The 19,303-nt window shown below is 35.6% G+C and overlaps 1 protein-coding gene across 1 annotated transcript; it reads right to left on the bottom strand.

The window, feature by feature from the left end:
• Positions 1 to 16,407: 16,407 nt before the first annotated feature.
• On the bottom strand, positions 16,408 to 17,244 carry LOC131160284 (defensin-like protein 1). Its single transcript, XM_058115761.1, has 2 exons — positions 17,137 to 17,244; positions 16,408 to 16,669 (listed from the first exon to the last, which is right to left on the bottom strand). The coding sequence occupies exons 1-2, from the start codon at positions 17,198 to 17,200 to the stop codon at positions 16,500 to 16,502; spliced, it is 234 nt and encodes a 77-aa protein (XP_057971744.1). The 5' UTR covers positions 17,201 to 17,244; the 3' UTR covers positions 16,408 to 16,499.
• Positions 17,245 to 19,303: the final 2,059 nt, after the last annotated feature.

Raw genomic sequence — 19,303 nt, 5'->3', positions numbered from 1 at the left:
TAAAATGAATGATATCTTGCGTGAAATGTTTATTTGATATCTTGCGTGAAATGTTTATTTCAAACTACACATACATGCATGCACGTATTTTTTCTCAATCAGTTGGATGATCTCGGTCTTCCCATCTCCTTCTCATCTCCTCACATGTTTTTTTTTTTTTGGATTATGGTTAATGAGTTTGATGATGCTTTAAAAGATCCAGGTATGAAAATTAAGTAATAAATAGTTCATGAAAATTTCGAGTTATAGAGTAAGATTTAAATTGTAAGACCTAGAAGTTAAAAATGACACTGAAATCCTTCTTATTAATAGAATCAAGGAACAAACTTCGAAATGAATTGTTCGAACCGAACTATATAGATACTGATCGAGATACACGAACTCTTTTTCAATGAGGATACAAGATGACATATGAAAATAAAACTTGTCCATAAATTTCACATAAGTTGAAAAATCGGGAAAAAAAAATTCATACATAAGATTAGGTTCATTCCACCCGCAAGTCAAAACCAATAAGATTTCACATATATAATTTACAAAATAACTTTGGATATAGAAGCATTTTCGTCATCGAGTTGTGATTTAATAATGCTTTATCGGCAAGAAAAAGAGGAAGATCATAAATGCCGTAGCTGCAAATTAACATAGTTAATTACTTAATTAGGTAATTAATTAATTAGATGTGTGGGTAGCTGGCTAGTTTGTTAAGGATTTGTCCAAATCAAAGCGTTGATTTTAATTCAAATATTAAAAACATTTAATAAAAATAATGACACCCACTTTAGCAAATGCCCAACGTTTGACTTCTTTTGGTTCGGCGTCGGACCAATACAACTATAATAATTAACTAATTAACAATTAATTAATTAATTAATTAATTAATAATGATAATAGTGGGAGGTGCAATTGTGCAACCATGGCACTTGTAAAAGTTCTAACTGGTCTTGGCTTTAAAAAATCTTCTTGTAGGATTCGTCAAAGATACTTGGAATTGAATTGAATTCCACTTTTGTCCAATTCTTAGTATTTTGTTTATTTGTTGGGAGGAAAAGAAGGGATTGTGAGAAGAGATTAGTTGAGAATTTGAGTCATCACCAATTTATGAGTATATCTCTGTGAATTGATTGATTATTTTTATGACATTATGCACAAGTGGTTTTGACTTTTCGGTGTCGGGATTGCTCGACTACTTAATAAATGTTTGAATTAAATTTACGAGGATTTTGGGACCTAATACGGCGACCCAGCACGCTTCTCCCACGGGTGTTTACTTAAAATATAAATTTAAACTTAGAAATATTGTTGGCTGTTACGAGCTCACACGACAAATAAAGAGAATAGAAAAAGGAGAAAATATTATTAGGTTAGACTGTTTAACCACTTCACATTTCAAATAATTGTTAGAATCGAAAAGTCTTTCTGTGAGCTTCATATGCATGGATGAGCACCAACTTTGACCAAAAAATTATGAGTGTTTAATAACCTGACCGACCCACCCAACCCGAATCAAACCAACCCAAAAAATCAATTTCTAATGATTTACGAGCTGGTTGGTGGTTTTTTGTTTTCGATTGTGTGGATTGATTTGCAGGTTTAGTGTATACTCTACCTGACTGATCTCTAATGCTTATATATATAATATTTATTTATTTATTTATTTTTGTATATATACATATTAATTTTTATGTTTTCGTTTTTGTTTCTATTATAATAATGTTTAGTCCTTTTAGAACGTAATTGACGTATTTTCCATTTGTGATTAATGATTATATGTGGTTGATAATATGCATGTTAAACAACAAATATAACTTTTTTGATTACTTTCGAAACCTTTTTATATAGTATTATTAATTAAAAATTGAAAATAGTAACATAGCAAGTATGTTATATATCACATTGCTATATATCCTCTGTTAACAACTCATGCCAACACCCCCCTCAAGTTGGTGCATGGACGTCTCCAATCCCGAACTTGTCTAGTGAGTCATAAAACACCTTGCTTGAGACGACCTTTGTAAGGATATCCACCAACTGATCCTCAAATTTTACAAAATGAAATTGAACTATCTTAGCTTCAAGCTTTTCTTTAATAAAATGTCGGTCCAATTCAACATGTTTTGTTCGGTCATGTTGAACTGGGTTTTGTGCAATCTCTATAATTGCTTTATTATCACAAAATAGATTCATTGCCAAACCGGATGAACAACCAATTTCTTCCAATAGCCTATTTAGCCAAAGAAGCTCGCAAACTCCTTTAACCATGCCTCTAAACTCAGCTCACGCACTAAACAATGCAACCACCTTCTGTTTCTTGCTTCTCCAATTAACTAGCTTACCACCCACGAAAGTGAAATATCCCAATGTAGATTTTTTGTCAATAATACTCCTAGCCCAGTCGGCATTCGTATAACCAACAATGTTTAAATGATTATGTTAAGCGTCTCACCCGAGAGTATATAGAGTCAAAGGGGGGTTGGACTCTTTTGTGTATTTTTGGCTTTCTCTACAAAATAAAATTCTTGACAAGATATAAGAAATTATATTATAATAAATCAAATGTAAATCATGCACAAGACATAAATAATAAAGAGAAGGGAGAGAAAGCTTAACACCAGTATTTTAACGTGGTTCGGTACCAAGCCTACGTCCACGCCTTGAGACCAACTCAAGGATTTCAAAATCCTCTAAGGAACTCCTTCACCGGTTGAGAAGTCTTACTACTCAAGAACAAATCCCTACACTCGAGAACAAATCCCTACCGTGTTCACCAAGAGCCTTCACTTTGGTTCACAAATAACCTTCACCAAACGGTTCACAAAAAACCTTTACAACAAGAAGATGATTTACAAAGAAATGCTCCTTAAATGAGTCGAAATCAATTACAATTCAAACCTCACACAATTCTCTCAAGTAATGAATCAGACAAGATTGGAGAGTAAGAGAGAATGAGCACTTGTAATGAGGAACTAATATGCAAAGTGCCTATGTTTTGTAATCAAAGATGTTTTTCACTAAGAATGATCAAAAAGCTTACTAAAAAAGTCTAAGAACTTGTATTTATAGCCAAAATCACAAGTTAGCTGTTATTGGACCATTGGGAGCAAATCCCAAAAGAAACTAGCCGTTGGGGCGCTGTTCATGATGCCCATCATTGACTATTGAGCCCCACTCATCAACTAGTGGCCCCCATTCGTCAACTAGTAGCACTTTGCCTGCAATCGTTAACATTCTGTTTGGAATCGTCAACGAGTTGCACCCAATCGTCGATGAGTGCCCCGAATCAGAAAAATTCATCAACATGAAAGTTCTAGAATTTTTTCTTAGCTTTCTATAGATACCAAGATCGTCATTTTTGAACTTTTTTAGAAAAATTTATACCCCAAATATTGAAGGGTGTTCAGAAAATTTGATAGGTGCATAACTAAGGTTTTAACCCAACCAGGACCAAGTTTGTAAAAGATTATAACACTAATATAATTTAAAACTTGTCCTTATGAAATTTCTTTTGAATATAAGATATCTTATTTATGAAAACACATTTGAAAGCTCATTTTGATATCTTATATGCTAATATGTCCTTTAAAAAAAAAAAAAAATACTTAATTGACTTTCTTGAGGCTTTAGGACACAAAACATATTTTGTCAAAGTTGGGACCAAGTATGAAAAAGTTTATAAAACCAAGATATTGAAAACTTGTCCCTTTGGAAAACATATTTTGAGTTTAGGATTCTTTTGACAAACTTTTTAATTTAACTTTGAAAACTATGTAAGAAACAAAACCGCAAGAGTTACAAAATGTACTACCTCAAACACAAATCCTATTACATATAATTCTACATTAGGCTTCCTTTGGTTGTGTCTGGGTCCTTTCCGAGTGAGTCACCTTTTGATCTTTCCTACTTGACGTCTATTCGATCTGATCTTTGCCTTTGATCTTGTACTTTATATAATTGTCACTTGAACTTGTACTAAACATGATCTGCAAAGATGGAAAACACAAGGAACAACAAATATGTTACTATCATCAAAACACATTAAATATGATAGTGTAGCCACCCAGGCTAACAATCTCCCCCTTTTTGATGATGTCTAACCTATTAAAAATTTACTTAATCTTTGCATTTGAGTTTGTACTTTCCATAGCTTAACATGCAAAGATTAATTCACTTAGAACCACTGATGTATTGTTATCATCAAAACAAGACAATCAAACTCATGTTGTAACGCCCCAACCTGGGTCTGCCAGGGAGCACTACGTCTCTCCTCCTCCACCTGGACTAGACAACAGGGGAGTGGGCCTTATCGGATTAATGACTGGCCTTACAAACCAAGACATGTCATTTTCAGTGTATTTTTGTCCTTCCTTACACACTTCCTAAGAAAACTTCTCAGGTGGTCACTCATTCCAAGATTGCTCCAAGCCAAGCACGCTTAACTGTGAAGTTCTTATGAGAAGGCTCCCGAAAAAAAAGGTGCACCTTGTTGATATGGGTACTAACATCTAGTCTTTTAACCCTTTCATCCATGGGGTATCACATTCTCCCCCACTTATAGAATGCAACGTCCTCATTGCGAACCCATATTTCCAAACCCAGGCGATGTGAATCTCATCACACTTTCGGCTAGGTGTTGGAATGTGACAACCTGAATAATAATGAGATTTAAATAATAAAGAGGAAGGGAAATGGAAACAGTAATAGAAGGAGGAAGTCGACTTCATTGACGACATTGTACTTTGGAAGGAATAACTGAGGGGAAACATTAGGGCTTCGTTGACGAATATAGGAGATTTTTCGATGAGGGTTTTAGAGAATTCGATGACGAATACAGGGGAATCGTCGATGAAAAGATACCGAGAGAGGTTTGAACCGACTGAATTTCGTCGACGAGGACTGAATTTCGTCGACGAAATTATTGAAGGACTCGTCGACGAATGACGTGGCTCATCGACGAATCCAGTTCTATAAATATGAAAAATCTGGATTTTAACTTCCCCATTAAGCTAACTCACTCCTCTCTCTCTCCCCTTCAGCCCTCTCTCTCTCTCTCTCTCTCTCTCTCTCTCTCTCTCTCTCTCTCTCTCTCTCCCTCTCTCTCTTTCTCTCTTCGTTTTTAGGCTAGATTTACACCGGATTGACTGTTTGAAGCCACCACGACGCTCATGGGGAAGTTCTCTCCAAATCTGCCTGAGCGGATCGTGGGTGAAAGCAAGTTGAAAATCATCCCTAAGTTGAGGTAAGACTTTTTAAGCCAAATTTGATCTTATGGTAGTTATAGGAAATGCCGTATGCATGAAAATACTGAGGTTTAATACTAGAAGTTTTCAATTTCAGGGTATTGATCAAGAAATTCTACGGGGGTTAGGCTAGGATATTTAGGGGGTTTTCTTAGTAGCCAGGTAAGGGAATAAACTAAAGCAATTAATTTTCACGCAAATTACTATTATTTATGAGCCAACTGATTTCCTGAAAATATGTACAATATTTAAATATTATGGAATTAATGTACGTTTGGGAAAAATACTATTATTATGTTGAAACGTGTATATATGTATGAGATGCTAGAAATCATGATTTTCAGAATACAATGCATATTTTTATATAGAAAATGTGTGGCATGAATGTTATTTTCCATGAAAGAATATCATGATACAACGATGATATGAATGAAATATGTTTTGAGAAATTATGAAAGAGTACAGTACATTACAATGTTGAATTACATAATGAATGATTTATTTTCAAAATGATATATATAATATGTTCGGCACGAGGCCGTGAGTATGAAATGTTCGACACGAGGCCGTAATTATGAAATGTTCGGCGCGAGGCGGTAATTATGAAACGTTCGGCACGAGGCTGCTATATTATCATGTACTATATGTTATCAGAACCTGGATGTTAGTTTAGTTCAATTTAGGAGCACGGTACCATAGCTTATAGATAAAATATTTATGATCAGATTAGTGCTAACCACCCCACGAGGGGGTGGGAGATGGATAGTCGATGTGGCTTTTAGTAGAGTGTGTACATCCACTTGGTAGTTCGGACCAAGGTGCAGTAGGCCCATCGTACTTACAGACATTTTTGACTCGGCAGTGGTCGGTCAGCCATTGTCGGGTCCCGCCTTCGAGCTGCACAACCCGTCATGGGGGGTAATACATGACATCAGTTAGCTATTTATCCTGGGTATATTTTCAGTATTATTAGTTATAACATATGTTATGAACAATATGATTTATTAGTAAATATGAAAGTATATGATGATTCAATATATTATGATAAATGTTTACTGAAATATGAAATATATTGTATACGTATGATTGCATTAAATATTTATGTTACCATGCAGCTGTATTTAGTTTATTTTCCCTTACTGAGATGTGTCTCACCCCCAACATTAATTAATTTTTCAGGAGACCCTGAGTGATCGGCGGGTCGTGGCCGCCATTGAGTTTACTAAGCTACTCCGTTAGGAGAGTAAGCAATGTACTAGGATCAGAATTGTTTTGGTTATAGGATTCTAGATGTATTTTGAAATATTTTGGAGGAATGTAAATAAATACAGTATTTTGGGAATGTAGATAACTCTGGTATTATGTTTTATGGTTGGATGATTAAGATTTTATTTTTACTGCTGCTTAGGTTTTCGCTGTGATTGACAAAGTGTCCCCGCTACCCACGGGTTCGGGTTGACTTTTCTATTTAATATATTACATTTTATGTTGAGAAATTTGAGGTCGTTACACATGTAGCCACCAAGGCTAACGGATTATATTTCATGAACATGAGTCCTTTGCTAGGGGAAGACATCAAATACCGCAAAATTCAGAGCACGACATTCATGTGATCCTCACTAGGATTATGCATGAATTTACTCATCAAACTCACAACATAGGCAATATCCAATCGTGTATGGGACAAGTAAATTAGTTTCGCCACAAGCCGTAGGTACCTTTCTCTATTCACGGGGTATTTGGTTCGAGTGTTTTCCTAATCCACGATTTTGATCTATTGTCGTTGCAGGCTTACAATCAAGCATTCATGTTTCGGCTAGCAAATCAAGTACGTATTTCCTTTGTGATAGAAATATGCCTTGAGTTGACCAAGCTACTTCGATACCTAGAAAATATTTTAATCCCCCAAGGTTCTTCATTTCAAACTCAGTTGCCAGATGCTTCTGGAAACTTGAGATTTCCTCCTTACCATTTCCTGTAATTATCATATGATCATCAACGTAAATTATTTGAGTTGTTACCATCCCTTGTCGATGCTTTAAGAACAAAGTATGATTCGAGTAGCTCTATTTGAAACCATGCTTCCCCATAGCCAAGCCAAATCGTCCAAACCACGCTCTAGGTGATTGCTTTAGTGCATAAAGTACCTTCTGCAGTTTGCATACCACTCAAGTTTGTGATGAGGTAGTAAAGCCCAGTGGAATGTCCATGTACACTTCTTCTGCTAGATTCCCATGAAGAAATGCATTTTTTACATCAAACTGATGTAGTGGCCAATCTAAATATTATGAAGTATTTCAATCCCTTCTAGTTCATGCTTAAAGAATAAGGAAAGAACCTCCAAGCTAGAGTTGCTCTTTATCTTTTACCTATTTTTTTCTCCTAGTGATTAGGTTGAAGTCACCAAACTACAATTGTTCATCTAAAGTTGCTATCTCATTTAGTATGTCCTTCAAAAATACCTTAAACTATGCCTAGAATGTTTGGTTGGATGGTTTTAAATTCTACCTTATGTTGGTACTTTGTCCTCTTGTGTTTAGTCAAAAACCTTTCTTTATCACCCTTCTAATTGATATCATATCTCGTCTTTAAGGTCAAAAAACTTTTTATCACCAAGATCATGCTAAAACTGGCAACACTTGTCTTAATTCTATATAAAATTCGCTTGTATCTTCATCCTATTCGATTAGTGCATATATCCTTAGGTAGACATAAATCTACATAAGCGTTCATATGATCTAAATAAGTATTGAGGGTAATTTAGGCCTTACAACTCTTAGGCTTGAAATTTGACATTTTTGTCTTTTTTTTTTTCCTTTCTTTCCTCCTTTTCGTTATGTTTGCTTGGCCTTGAGGATCCCTTCTTAGGTCAACTTTTCTCTTCTTCTTAGCTTGTTTCTCCTTAGGTTACTTTTGTCCCCTATGATGGTCTCTTCAATTTGTTTGTTTGTTTGATTGTTTGTTTGTTTGTTTGTTTTTTTTGGGTCCATTATTGTAATGACCCCAATAATAACGAGATTTAAATAATAAAAGGAAGGAAAATGGAAACCGGAAACAGAAGGAGACAGTCGACTCCGTTGACGAACACGAGGATAACCATAATTTCAAGAAAATTGCTAGGACTCGTCGACGAATACAAGGACTCGTCGATGAATACAGGGCCTCGTCGACGAGTGCATAAGAAAATTCGTTGACGAACACAGGGCTTCGTCGACGAGAAAATACCGAGAGAGGTTCTGGGGTAGCTTGAATTTCGTCGAAAAATACAGGGCCTCATTGATGAGTGCATAAGAAAATTCGTTGACGAGAAAATACTGAGAGAGGTTCTAGGGCAGCCTAAATTTCGTCAACGAATATAGGGTCTCGTCGACGAATTTAATGAAGGACTCGTTGACGAGGTGACGTGTCTCGTCGATGAAATCCCCTGTTCTATAAATATGAAAATCCAGATTTTAACTTCTAAAAGAAGCCAACTCTCTCCTCTCTCTCCCCTCTTTGGTTTTCTCTCTCTCTCTCTCTCTCTTTGATTTTGGGCTCGTTTCTCGCCGAATCGAAGATTTGAAGCTACCACGACGCTCCTAGCGAAGTTCTCTACGAGTTTGCCGAAGCGGATCGCTGGTGAAAGTGAGTTGGAAACCATCCCAAATCCAGGGTAAGGCTTTTTACTCATTATTTGGAGTTGTGACAGTTGTAGGAAGTGTTATACGCTTAGAAATACTGAACTTTAATACTAAGAGTTTTCATTTTTGGGCTGTTGAGTTAGGAACCCTGCGGGTGTGGGGCAGTTTTATTAGGAGCTTTCCAGGAATCAGGTAAGGGGATAAACTAAGTTAGTTCATTTTGAGAAAACGCATGTATATATATATCATTTGGTTTTAGGAAAATAAATATATTTATATGTATGATTTATGTTTTGGAGAATACTGTTGAAATGATGATATATTGAATATGTGAAAAACCTATTTGTGTGGCATGAGTATAAATGATATGAAATACTGCTTTCTAGGAATGTGAATGATATGAATTTTTATGATGGAAAAATCGGTATACGAGCTGAGATTTTTATGATATGTTTTTCGGTGTACAGGCCGTGCTATGTGATGTGATTTGCCAGCGTACGGGCTGTGCTATGTTTTTCAGTGTACGGGCTGTGCTATGTGACTGTGATTGCCAGCGTACAAGCTGTGCTATGTTTTTCCGGCGTACAGGCCGAGCTATGATAAAATGTGTAATACTGGCGTATGGGTCGATGATTTTCATGATACACGTATATATGCAAAATGTTATGATTGATGTGAGAATAAATGATATGAAATATCTATGTATCGCAGTTTTAGTATATGTTATATGATATCAGAACTTGGTTGGCTTGGTCTAGGCTAGTACTTGCACGGTACCGTTGTTATGTGTCCATGGTCTTCGTGATCATGATATTTGTGTTAACGCTGCTGTATGGAGTGGTGTAAGATTGGATGGTCGATGTGGTTATTAAAGAAGAGTGTTGTGATCGCCCCTGGTGTATGGACCATGTCTGGCAGACCCATCGGACCTACATACTACTGTTTGACTTGGCAGTGGTCGACCAACCATTGTCAAGTCCCGCCTTCAAGCCACACAACCCAGTCATGTGGGGGTAATACATGACAACAGACAGCTAACCTATCAGGATGGTTTTTATGTTATTATTACTATATGAGATGAGATATGTTTATAAAAATGCAATATGTTCTGCCTTGATTTGATACATACATGTTTTCCCAGATTTGACAAAACAGTTATTGAATATGTTATGTATGGGATATGTACAACACAGAATACTCATGTTGCCACACACTAGTATTAGTTTATTTCCCTTACTGAGAAGTGTCTCACCCCTTAATCTTATAAACTTTTCAGGAGCCCTTGATAGGAGAGCGGGAAAAGCCCTGCTGACCTAGTGCTAATATCTGCCCTTTTTTAAGGGTAAGTTTCTTTTTGTAGGGATAGTTATATTTTGTAGGAAGTGTCCCTAGATTTATATTGGGATGTATATATGGAAATACTATGGACTATAGTAACTCTGGTATATTGTAATATATGGTATTGAGATGTACATTATTGTATGTTTTCTGTTGCTAGGACTTCTATTGAATGTTCTGATATATCCCTGGTACCCATGGGTTCAGGTGGATTGTGACTTGCTGAACTAGAATATGGGAAATGTGCAATTGATATTATTATTATTAAAAAAAAAATGAGGAAAAATGAGCAGGTCGTGACAATTATAGTAGCAAGACTTTAAGGAAGGAAATGGGTAAAGCTAGAATGTAACGACCCGAAGAATAATGATAATTAAATAATAAAGAGGGAGGGAAATGGAAACAGAAATAGAAGGAGGCAGCAGACTTCGTCGAAGAACGCTTCGCATTCGTCGACGACATTGCATTTTGGATATAATAACCCAAGAAATTTTCTAAGCACTCGCTAACGAACACAGGGGTTTCTTCAATGAGGGTTCTTCAAGATCTCGTCGACGAGGTCCCGTCTCGTCGACGAGAAGATACCGAGAGAGGATTTTTGGGAAGTCTGAAATTCATTGACGAGGGTGCAAATTTGTCGATGAACTTTCTACAGGACTCATCAACGAGGTGACGTGACTCGTCGACAAATCCCACAGTATAAATAGCCCTAAACTCAGTTTAATCATAGAAAAATCAATGCAACTTTCCTCTCTCTCTCTCTCTCTCTCTCTCTCTCTCCTACGGTCTTTTCTCCATCTCTCTTCAATTTCAGCCCCGTCAGTCGTCCAATCGACGATCTGAGGCCATCATGACGCTCCTAGCGAAGTTCTCTCCAAGTTTACCAGGGTGAATCGTTGGTGGGATCAAGTTGAATTTCTCCCTAGAATTAGGGTAAGGTCTTTTATTCAGTTTTTGGCCTTCTAGTAGTTGTAGGAAATGATGGAGACAAAGAAATAATGATATTCTGTTCTAGCAAATGTTTTTTTCAGGGTGTTGAGTAGAAAGCCCTGCGGGTGTTGGACCAGTATATCATAGGGGCTTTTCAGTAGACAGGTAGGGGAAACATGCTATGCTAGGCAACCATATATGATTTCAATGCAAATTATATGCTTGTATTAACTTATTATTCAAACTATATATATAGTTTTCAGAGCCTAGTAATATTAATATTTATTTGTGTGGCTTGAGTTAATAACAGAAACAGTACTATATTTATAAAATTTGTGAATACCAAGTTTATAGTTATTAACAGAAATACCATGATATTTGCATGTTATAGAATGATGAATTTTTCAGTGTACAGTATACTTAGAAGTATGCATTTTCAGTAATTACAGAATAACATGTTTATCAGTACTATAACGCCTTAATAAACAGATACTCAGATAGCAGTTCAGTTATACAGAAAATAGATTTCCAGTCAGTTTATTTAGAATTTCAGATAAATTCTATGGGGTCATGGTTATTTTAGACACCACAGTAAAAACAGTATATTACAGATATCGGCTACTTATATAGTATCAGACCCTGATGGATCATACAATAGAGCACGGTACCGTAGCTACAAATATTCAGTTTAGAATGCAACCACTTTACTCAGATAGTAAGTGGTATGAGGTCGATCGTGCCTACGTCGAGACAGACTCTCCATCAGATATGGATTGAGGGGGCAGATCAGACTATCGGAGTTCATTTAACTTACCCTGGTCGGCCAGTTAGGATAGGTCCCGCTTTCGGGTCGCACAACCCTGTCATGAGGGGTTAAATCATGACATACAGTCATTCAGGTAAATTTCTCAGATATTATGAGTACTATTATACTTTTAGAAATAGTAGTATTAATATGAAAAGTAATTTCATACAGATTGACATGTTCAGTTACGTAGTTAATGGTTTTATTATACGTTATGTAATATCAGTACTTTTGGATTCAATTATTCATATTATTCTTAAATCAGATTATTTTTACCAAACTATAGCTCAATAGCCACACCCTAGTAATAACATGTTTCGTCTTACTAAGCGTTGGCTCATCCCAATATTGAATTATTTTTCAGGTGAACTAGCTAGGCGAGCGGAGCAGGTTCGCAGGTAGAGGGGCTGTTGTACTGCCCTTTTAAGAGTGAGTATTATTGTGAGTGGCATGTTTTGTAAACCCTTGGTATCTGTAAGGGTAGTTTTTGAGAGAACAACAATGTTTGTATATTGTGGGATGATTATCGTATTATGTGTGGTTTTATTTTATATGATTGACTTTCTGCTGTTTAGGTTAATGATTGAATTTTAAACTAGGGAAAAATATTTTATGTTATTAGTAGGTCGTTTCATAGAAGGCATCATGCCATTTATAACATGCAATTGCTATTATCTAATGCAAATAATGCACTTTAAGGGCTTCAAGCTTGTAGTTTTGAATTTATATATTCCCTTAAGGGCTCCTTGTGGCGACCTACTTAAATTCCACTTTATATATATATATATATATATATATATATATATATATATAATATCAATATCACAATTTCCCAGCTTAGCAGATCATAATTCACCTGGACCCGTGGGTACCAGGGATACATCAGAACATCCAACGGAAGCCTAGGTAGCAGGAAACATACAACCATATACATCTCATTACCATATATCACAATATACCAGAGGCACTACAATCACTGTATCTCAGTATATACATCCCAAAAGGACAAAATCTAGGGACACATCCCACAAAATCTAATTGTCCCTAGTAAAACTTACCCTTCAAAAAGGGCAGACAACAGCTCTAGCTTGGCGGGGCTTTTCTCACTCTCCTATCTGGGACTCCTAAAAAGTTTATAAAATTTAGGCATGAGACACCTCTCAATAAGGGAAATAAACTAATATCAGTGTGTGGCAACATGAGTATTTCGTGTTCTACACATATTATACATAACATATTCAGTAACTGTTTTGTCAAATCTGAGAAAACATACGTATATCAAATCATGGTAGAACATACTACATTTTCATAAACAAATCTCATCTCATATAATAATAATAACATAAAAACATCCCTGATAGGTTAGCTCGATGTTGTCATGTATTACCTCCACATGACTGGGTTGTGTGGCCCGAAGGCGGGACCTGACAATGGTTGGCCGCCGCCTACTGCCAAGTCAAACATATAGTCTGTAAGTCCGATGGGTCTGCCTGACCTACACTAGGGGCGATCACACTCTTCTTAAAAACCACATCAACCATCCAATCTCACACCACTTCGTACAACGGCGTTAACACAGATATCATGATCGCGAAAACCATGGATACATAGCAACGGTACCGTGCAAGTGCTAGTCTAGACCAAGCCAACTAAGTTTTGATATCATATAACATATACTGAAGATGTGATACATGAATATTTCATATCATTAATTTTCACATCGATCATATCATTTTGTATATATACGTATATAATGAAAATCATCGGCCTGTACGCCGGTATTACACATTTTATCATAGTTCGGCCCATAAGCCGGCAAATCATAACACAGCTCGTACGCTGGCACATCACATCATAGTACGGCCTGTACGCCGGCAAACATATCATACCACAGCCCGTATGCTGGCAAATCACATCATTGCATGGCCCATACACCGGCAAACATATCATAACACAACCTGTATGTTGGCAAATCACATCATTGCACGGCCCGTACGCCGGCAAACATATTATAAAAAATCCGTATCATAATCTTATTCCAAAAAATAGTATTTCATAATATTTTATACTCATGCCACCCTGAACAAATTTTCCACATATTTAACATACCATCATTTTAACCGTATTTCCCAAATATAAATCATATATGAATATATTCATTTCTCTAAAATCAAATTCTATAATAATATACATACATTTTTCACAAAATACTAGCTTAGTTTATCCCCTTACCTGACTACTAAGAAAGCCCCCAAAATAATCTACTCCAACACCCGTAGGATTTCCTGACCAATATCTTGAAAATGAAAACCCCCAGTATTAAACTTTAGTATTTTCATGCATACATCATTTCCTATAACTATCATAAGACCAAATTTGACTTAAAAAGTCTTACCTCAACTCTAGGATGGTTCCCAACTTGCTTTTGCCAACGATCCGCTCCGACAGATTTGGAGAGGACTTCCCCAAGAGCATCGTGGTGGCTTTGGATTGTCGATCAGGCGTAAATTTAGCCCGAAATCAATAAAAGAAAGAGAGAAAACCGAATGGGAGAGAGAGAGGGAAAAATTAGCTTAATTGTGAAGATAAACTCGGATTTTTCATATTTATAGAATAGGGGATTTCGTCAATGAACCACGTCATTCGTCAACGAATCCTTTAATAATTTCGTTGACGAAATTCAATCCTCGTTGACGAAATTCAATCATCTCAAAACACCTCTCGGTATTTCTTCGTCGACGAATCCCCTGTGTTCGTCGACGACAAATCCTCTTATTCCTTCATCGACAAATCCCCTGTGTTCGTTGACGAATCCTCTTATGCTTTCATAGACAAATCCTCTGTATTCATCAACAAGGCCCAAATAACTTTCCCTCGGTTTTTCCTTCCAAAATGCAATGTCATCGATGAATGCTTCAACTGCCTCCTTCTGTTTCGGTTTCCATTCCCTTTTCTTTTATTGTTTAACTACCATTTTAAATTCGGGTCGTTACACTCCTTGTTTTTATGCTTAAGATATGGAGGTTTAGTACAATTGATTTATCTAAAGGTTAATTCAAGTTAGAATACCATATCTAGGTTAATCTTTTTAGGGGTAGTTACAAGATCCTTACATATTATCATCGTATTAGATAATTTATGAAGAATTAAAGCTTAAATGTTGTGAGGTTATCAACAAATTAATCGTGGAGCCATCATATATGTGATTTTTTATCTATGCCATTTTGAAGCTCGTAGACAAAGGCTTCATATAATCTCCTTTATCAAAAGTGGCCCATGTGGATATTTTCCTCATATGCATTTTTGGCAACTTCTCAATCATGTTTAACTTCCCAAAATAGAGTAGCCTTTTGGGCTACTTAACTACAAGCTCCTTCCTAAGTTCACGTTTGAGATGTAAATTTGGTGGAGAATACCAAGTTGTCATGCCCTTCTATAAATAAAAGCATTATTTTAAAAACCTGACTAGCTTGATATTGAATTTTGATGTTGTTCAATTTCTAGCTCTTCTAGTCCCACCATTTTGATCTTCGATACAACTAGTTACATTTTATTATTAAAAAAATTAAACGATATCATGTTGGTCATATATACACGATTTTGTGGGTTTGAATGACCACTGATATCCTAGATCATAACCGTATTAGTAAACATGTTCCATAATTGATACTCCTTTTTCAAAAATAGATTCAATACTTACGTAAAACAGAACAATGATGATATATCTTTCAAGTACACACAATAAGAGAGACAAATCTATTCTCTTATTGAGCTTTTACACCCTCTCATTGACTTCGAGAGTTGTCATAAAGCACGTGGGTGATTTTATTTTACAGGTCTTAATTAACTTAAACTCAACCCATTAAGCCTACTTCTTCTTCTTGTAAGGTGACATGAGCACAAAATTTGCATCATCATGTGGTGACTCGAACTCGAAGTCGAGCACTTGCTTGAGTGGGAGGATATGGTCATACCACCATTCAATCCCCCATTCATTAAAAAAATAAAAAATAAAAATTTTAACCCAATACTAATTGATCTCACACATGCTTTAATGTGTGACAAGTAGCTACTTGACTAATGAGTACCTATATACAAAATTAATTATCTTTTTTTTTTTATACGAGGAACTCCTGCCACCGACGAGCCCTTTGGACCCTCCAGTAGGGCACCAAATCCCGGATCAACGTCCGCCTCCCCCAGGTCTCATTGCTCAGGTAAAGATCAGATGCAGTCACAACTTAGTCACACCAAGATTAGACGTTCGGCCAACTTGAAGCCTAGGACAAAGTTAATTGATTCCACCTTGCTATGCATGCAAATATTGATAATCAATAGCATCAATGTGTGACACCTTTCACTCCAAAGGGGAGTCCAAAGGGGAAGTGCTGGTTTTATATAAAGAGGAGAAACACAATCAACTAGCTAATGGAAAAAAGAAACAAGACTACGAGCTAGCAAAGACTTTCCCCACAAAAGATGGGATAGAGATCCTTTATTTAATTGTTCCCAAAAACCACCAAGCATATGACAAGCATTGAACCGTAGTAACTCGTGCGTAGTATCCACCTAACAATGCTTGGTGCAAAAGCATCGGCGACGAGCTCCAGTGCATTTCCCACCAGAGAAGCCTTCGTTCCTACATACCAGTGCACAGTTGTGGCCGCTCAAGCATGCACCCTTGAATCCATGACTCTGTGATTCACAAACCCTAGCCTCTGTCCTCACTGCCACATCATCTGCAATTGAAATTCCATAAATCTAATAGTTAAAACTTGAAACTTATATCAACCTTACTCAAAAAAGTTTAGGTCATTATAAGATACTTGCTTTACGATTCAAATATCTTTCTTTTTTTAAAAAAAATCAAAAGGAAAACTAATTTATTTGAGTCTAAATCATTTGATATCATTCTATTATATAATAACTTTTACAGAAAATTCTTTGTGAACATACATGTATTATGTATATGCAGCTTTGGTGTCTGTACAAACTTAATTACAATTACGCATATTAATTAATTGATTAATGGGTGAGTAATTAATATTTCCTGACTAATTATTTTCCATGTCAAGAATGGCAGAGGCTTAACATTTATGTGTAATGGAATATAAAGCTAGCTAAATACATAATAGATGGATGAAGCAGAAGAAAGAGATTCATGAGAGTGAAGAAGATGATAGGTAGAATTTAACTGAAGGCTTACGGTGAGAGGCAAAGGCAATGAGAAGCAACAAGAGAAGCCCAAAGGATCTCCTTCCCATCACCATTAGTTGTATGTCTCTGTGTCTCTCTCACCCACAAGCTAAAACTTTTTTCTGTGAAGCAAAACTCAAATCGCAGCTGCTTATATGTACATAGACATTAGCTAGCTGCCAAAGAAACATGCAGTCTCCTCAATCCCATGCCCAATACATATATACGTTTATAATAATCAATGAGAATCTTTTCACATGCCAAGCAGATCTACCCATGCATATATGTTTTATTTCCATGTCAGGACATGTACTACATCACCATATCCCCTTGCATGCATACATTATGTCAGGGCTGGAGCCCTAACGGTGCTGGTGGCTCAAGCGGTAAACTCAAGGTTTTTCTGGTTAAATGATTAGGGTTTGAGTCTCAGGAGATATGACTTTTTATTTGAGATAATATATTGGTATATATTTAAGTTGAGAAGGGTAGAGGGATGGACGCATTATCTCGGTGGATCAATTGAGGATCAGTCAGGTCGACAAAGATGGCTAACGATCTGATCATGATCTTCTTGTCCGATGATGACTTTTGATGTGGAAGGATCAGTGTCTAAAGGGTCTCAGACACCATCATTTAGTAAAAAAAAAAAAAGACAAAACACTAATATCTTCTTGGATTTAATAAAAAGATACGGACCTCTTTTAGGGTTTCAAAAGTTTCATGTACTTGGAGGTTTCAAACATTCCATATATGACACACCTTCCCTCTCAGAGTTTGTCCTTTTCTCAAATATAAAAGAGTTTAATGTCTTTTCGACAAATATCAAGGGACATGTATGGTGTCTCATATATATTTTTTAAAACAAATAGAGATAAGATACAAGTTATATAACTACATTTCTTGAAATAATTAGGAGGAAAAAATAATAAATAGGTTGTAAGTGCTATTTTTGACATTTTAAATCACTTCTTTAAAAAAAAAGAAAAATTAAAGAGAAAAAAAATTAAAAAAATAAATAAGTGTTTTAACTCACAAATGTTAAGATATTAATAAGGAAAGAATAAACGATTTTCGTTTTTTTTTTTTTTAAATTAACTCATTTTTGGTAATTTTTTTTTTAAAATGAAATAAATATATAATATATTTCTTAATAGGTACTTAACGGGTACCTATTTATAACCCAATTATTAATTGGACAGTTTTTTGGGTTTGCGATTTATTCACCCATTTGTAAACAGGTCAATCCGAACCCACCCTGTTTAAGTCTCACCCGTTTATGACCCGATCCAAATCTGATCTATTGACCCATTTTGCCACCCCTACATGACAGCACAAAGAGGGTGGGAGAAAGCATTAATTAGGCACACGGAGTGAATACATCGGAGCTAATATAATTTTACCATGCATATATATATATAAATTAAATAATTATAATATATATATTTTTTTGGGTACACAGTGGAACTATGTTGATTTCAATCGATGTAGCTAATAATAATAATAATTAATAATAATATCTTGAGAATCTTGGCACATGCAGCGGCGTGCAAGTACAGTTTAGAATAATATAAATTCATGTATGTATTGGTTAATAATTTACTGATGGGTCACGGGTGATTCACAAATATCGAGGGCACGTGCGATGTCGGTGCCCTACTTAAAATATATATATAATTTTAATTTATACGTTAAATCTCGGACTTTCGTATTTAAGGTCGTCAAATATATTTGAAAGGAATGGAAAAGGGTTATAAGATGATTGTTCAAATATGTCATCTCTCATTGTGTAATCTCAATTATTGTTTTGTGCTAGCAAAACTTTTTTATATAGGTGCAACAAAGTAATTCTAAAGTTAAATGAGACTGGTTGATTAGAATTAAGTACTATTGCGAAATTAAATTAGAATAATTATATATGTTGGGAATGAAAATATAATTTAAAAAATTAGATTGATTTTATTAATTTGTAAATGAAGTTTTTGAATCTATTTGGATCAAGGATTTTGATTAGGAAAAAGAAATAAAAGAAAAATAAGAAGAAAACTCATTTTCCATTGTATTTTCCCTCTGCCAAATACAAGTAAAAACGAAAAAATTTGTTGTAAAATAGTTTAAAATTAATAAAAATCAAATATAAATGATTCTTTAAATCATATTTTTATTTATTGATTTGG

This window comes from Malania oleifera, chromosome 7 (assembly GCF_029873635.1).
Source record: "Malania oleifera isolate guangnan ecotype guangnan chromosome 7, ASM2987363v1, whole genome shotgun sequence".
NCBI classification, from domain to species: domain Eukaryota; kingdom Viridiplantae; phylum Streptophyta; class Magnoliopsida; order Santalales; family Ximeniaceae; genus Malania; species Malania oleifera.
Note: the sequence above shows the minus strand (reverse complement) of the source record. Positions and strands in the feature narration are given on the sequence as shown.

Coding starts and splice junctions, on each gene's coding strand:
- LOC131160284 (XM_058115761.1), bottom strand. CDS start 17,200: ATGGTGATGGGAAGGAGATCCTTTGGGCTTCTCTTGTTGCTTCTCATT. Junction 16,670..17,136: donor CATTGCCTTTGCCTCTCACC/GTAAGCCTTCAG, acceptor TTTCAATTGCAG/ATGATGTGGCAGTGAGGACA.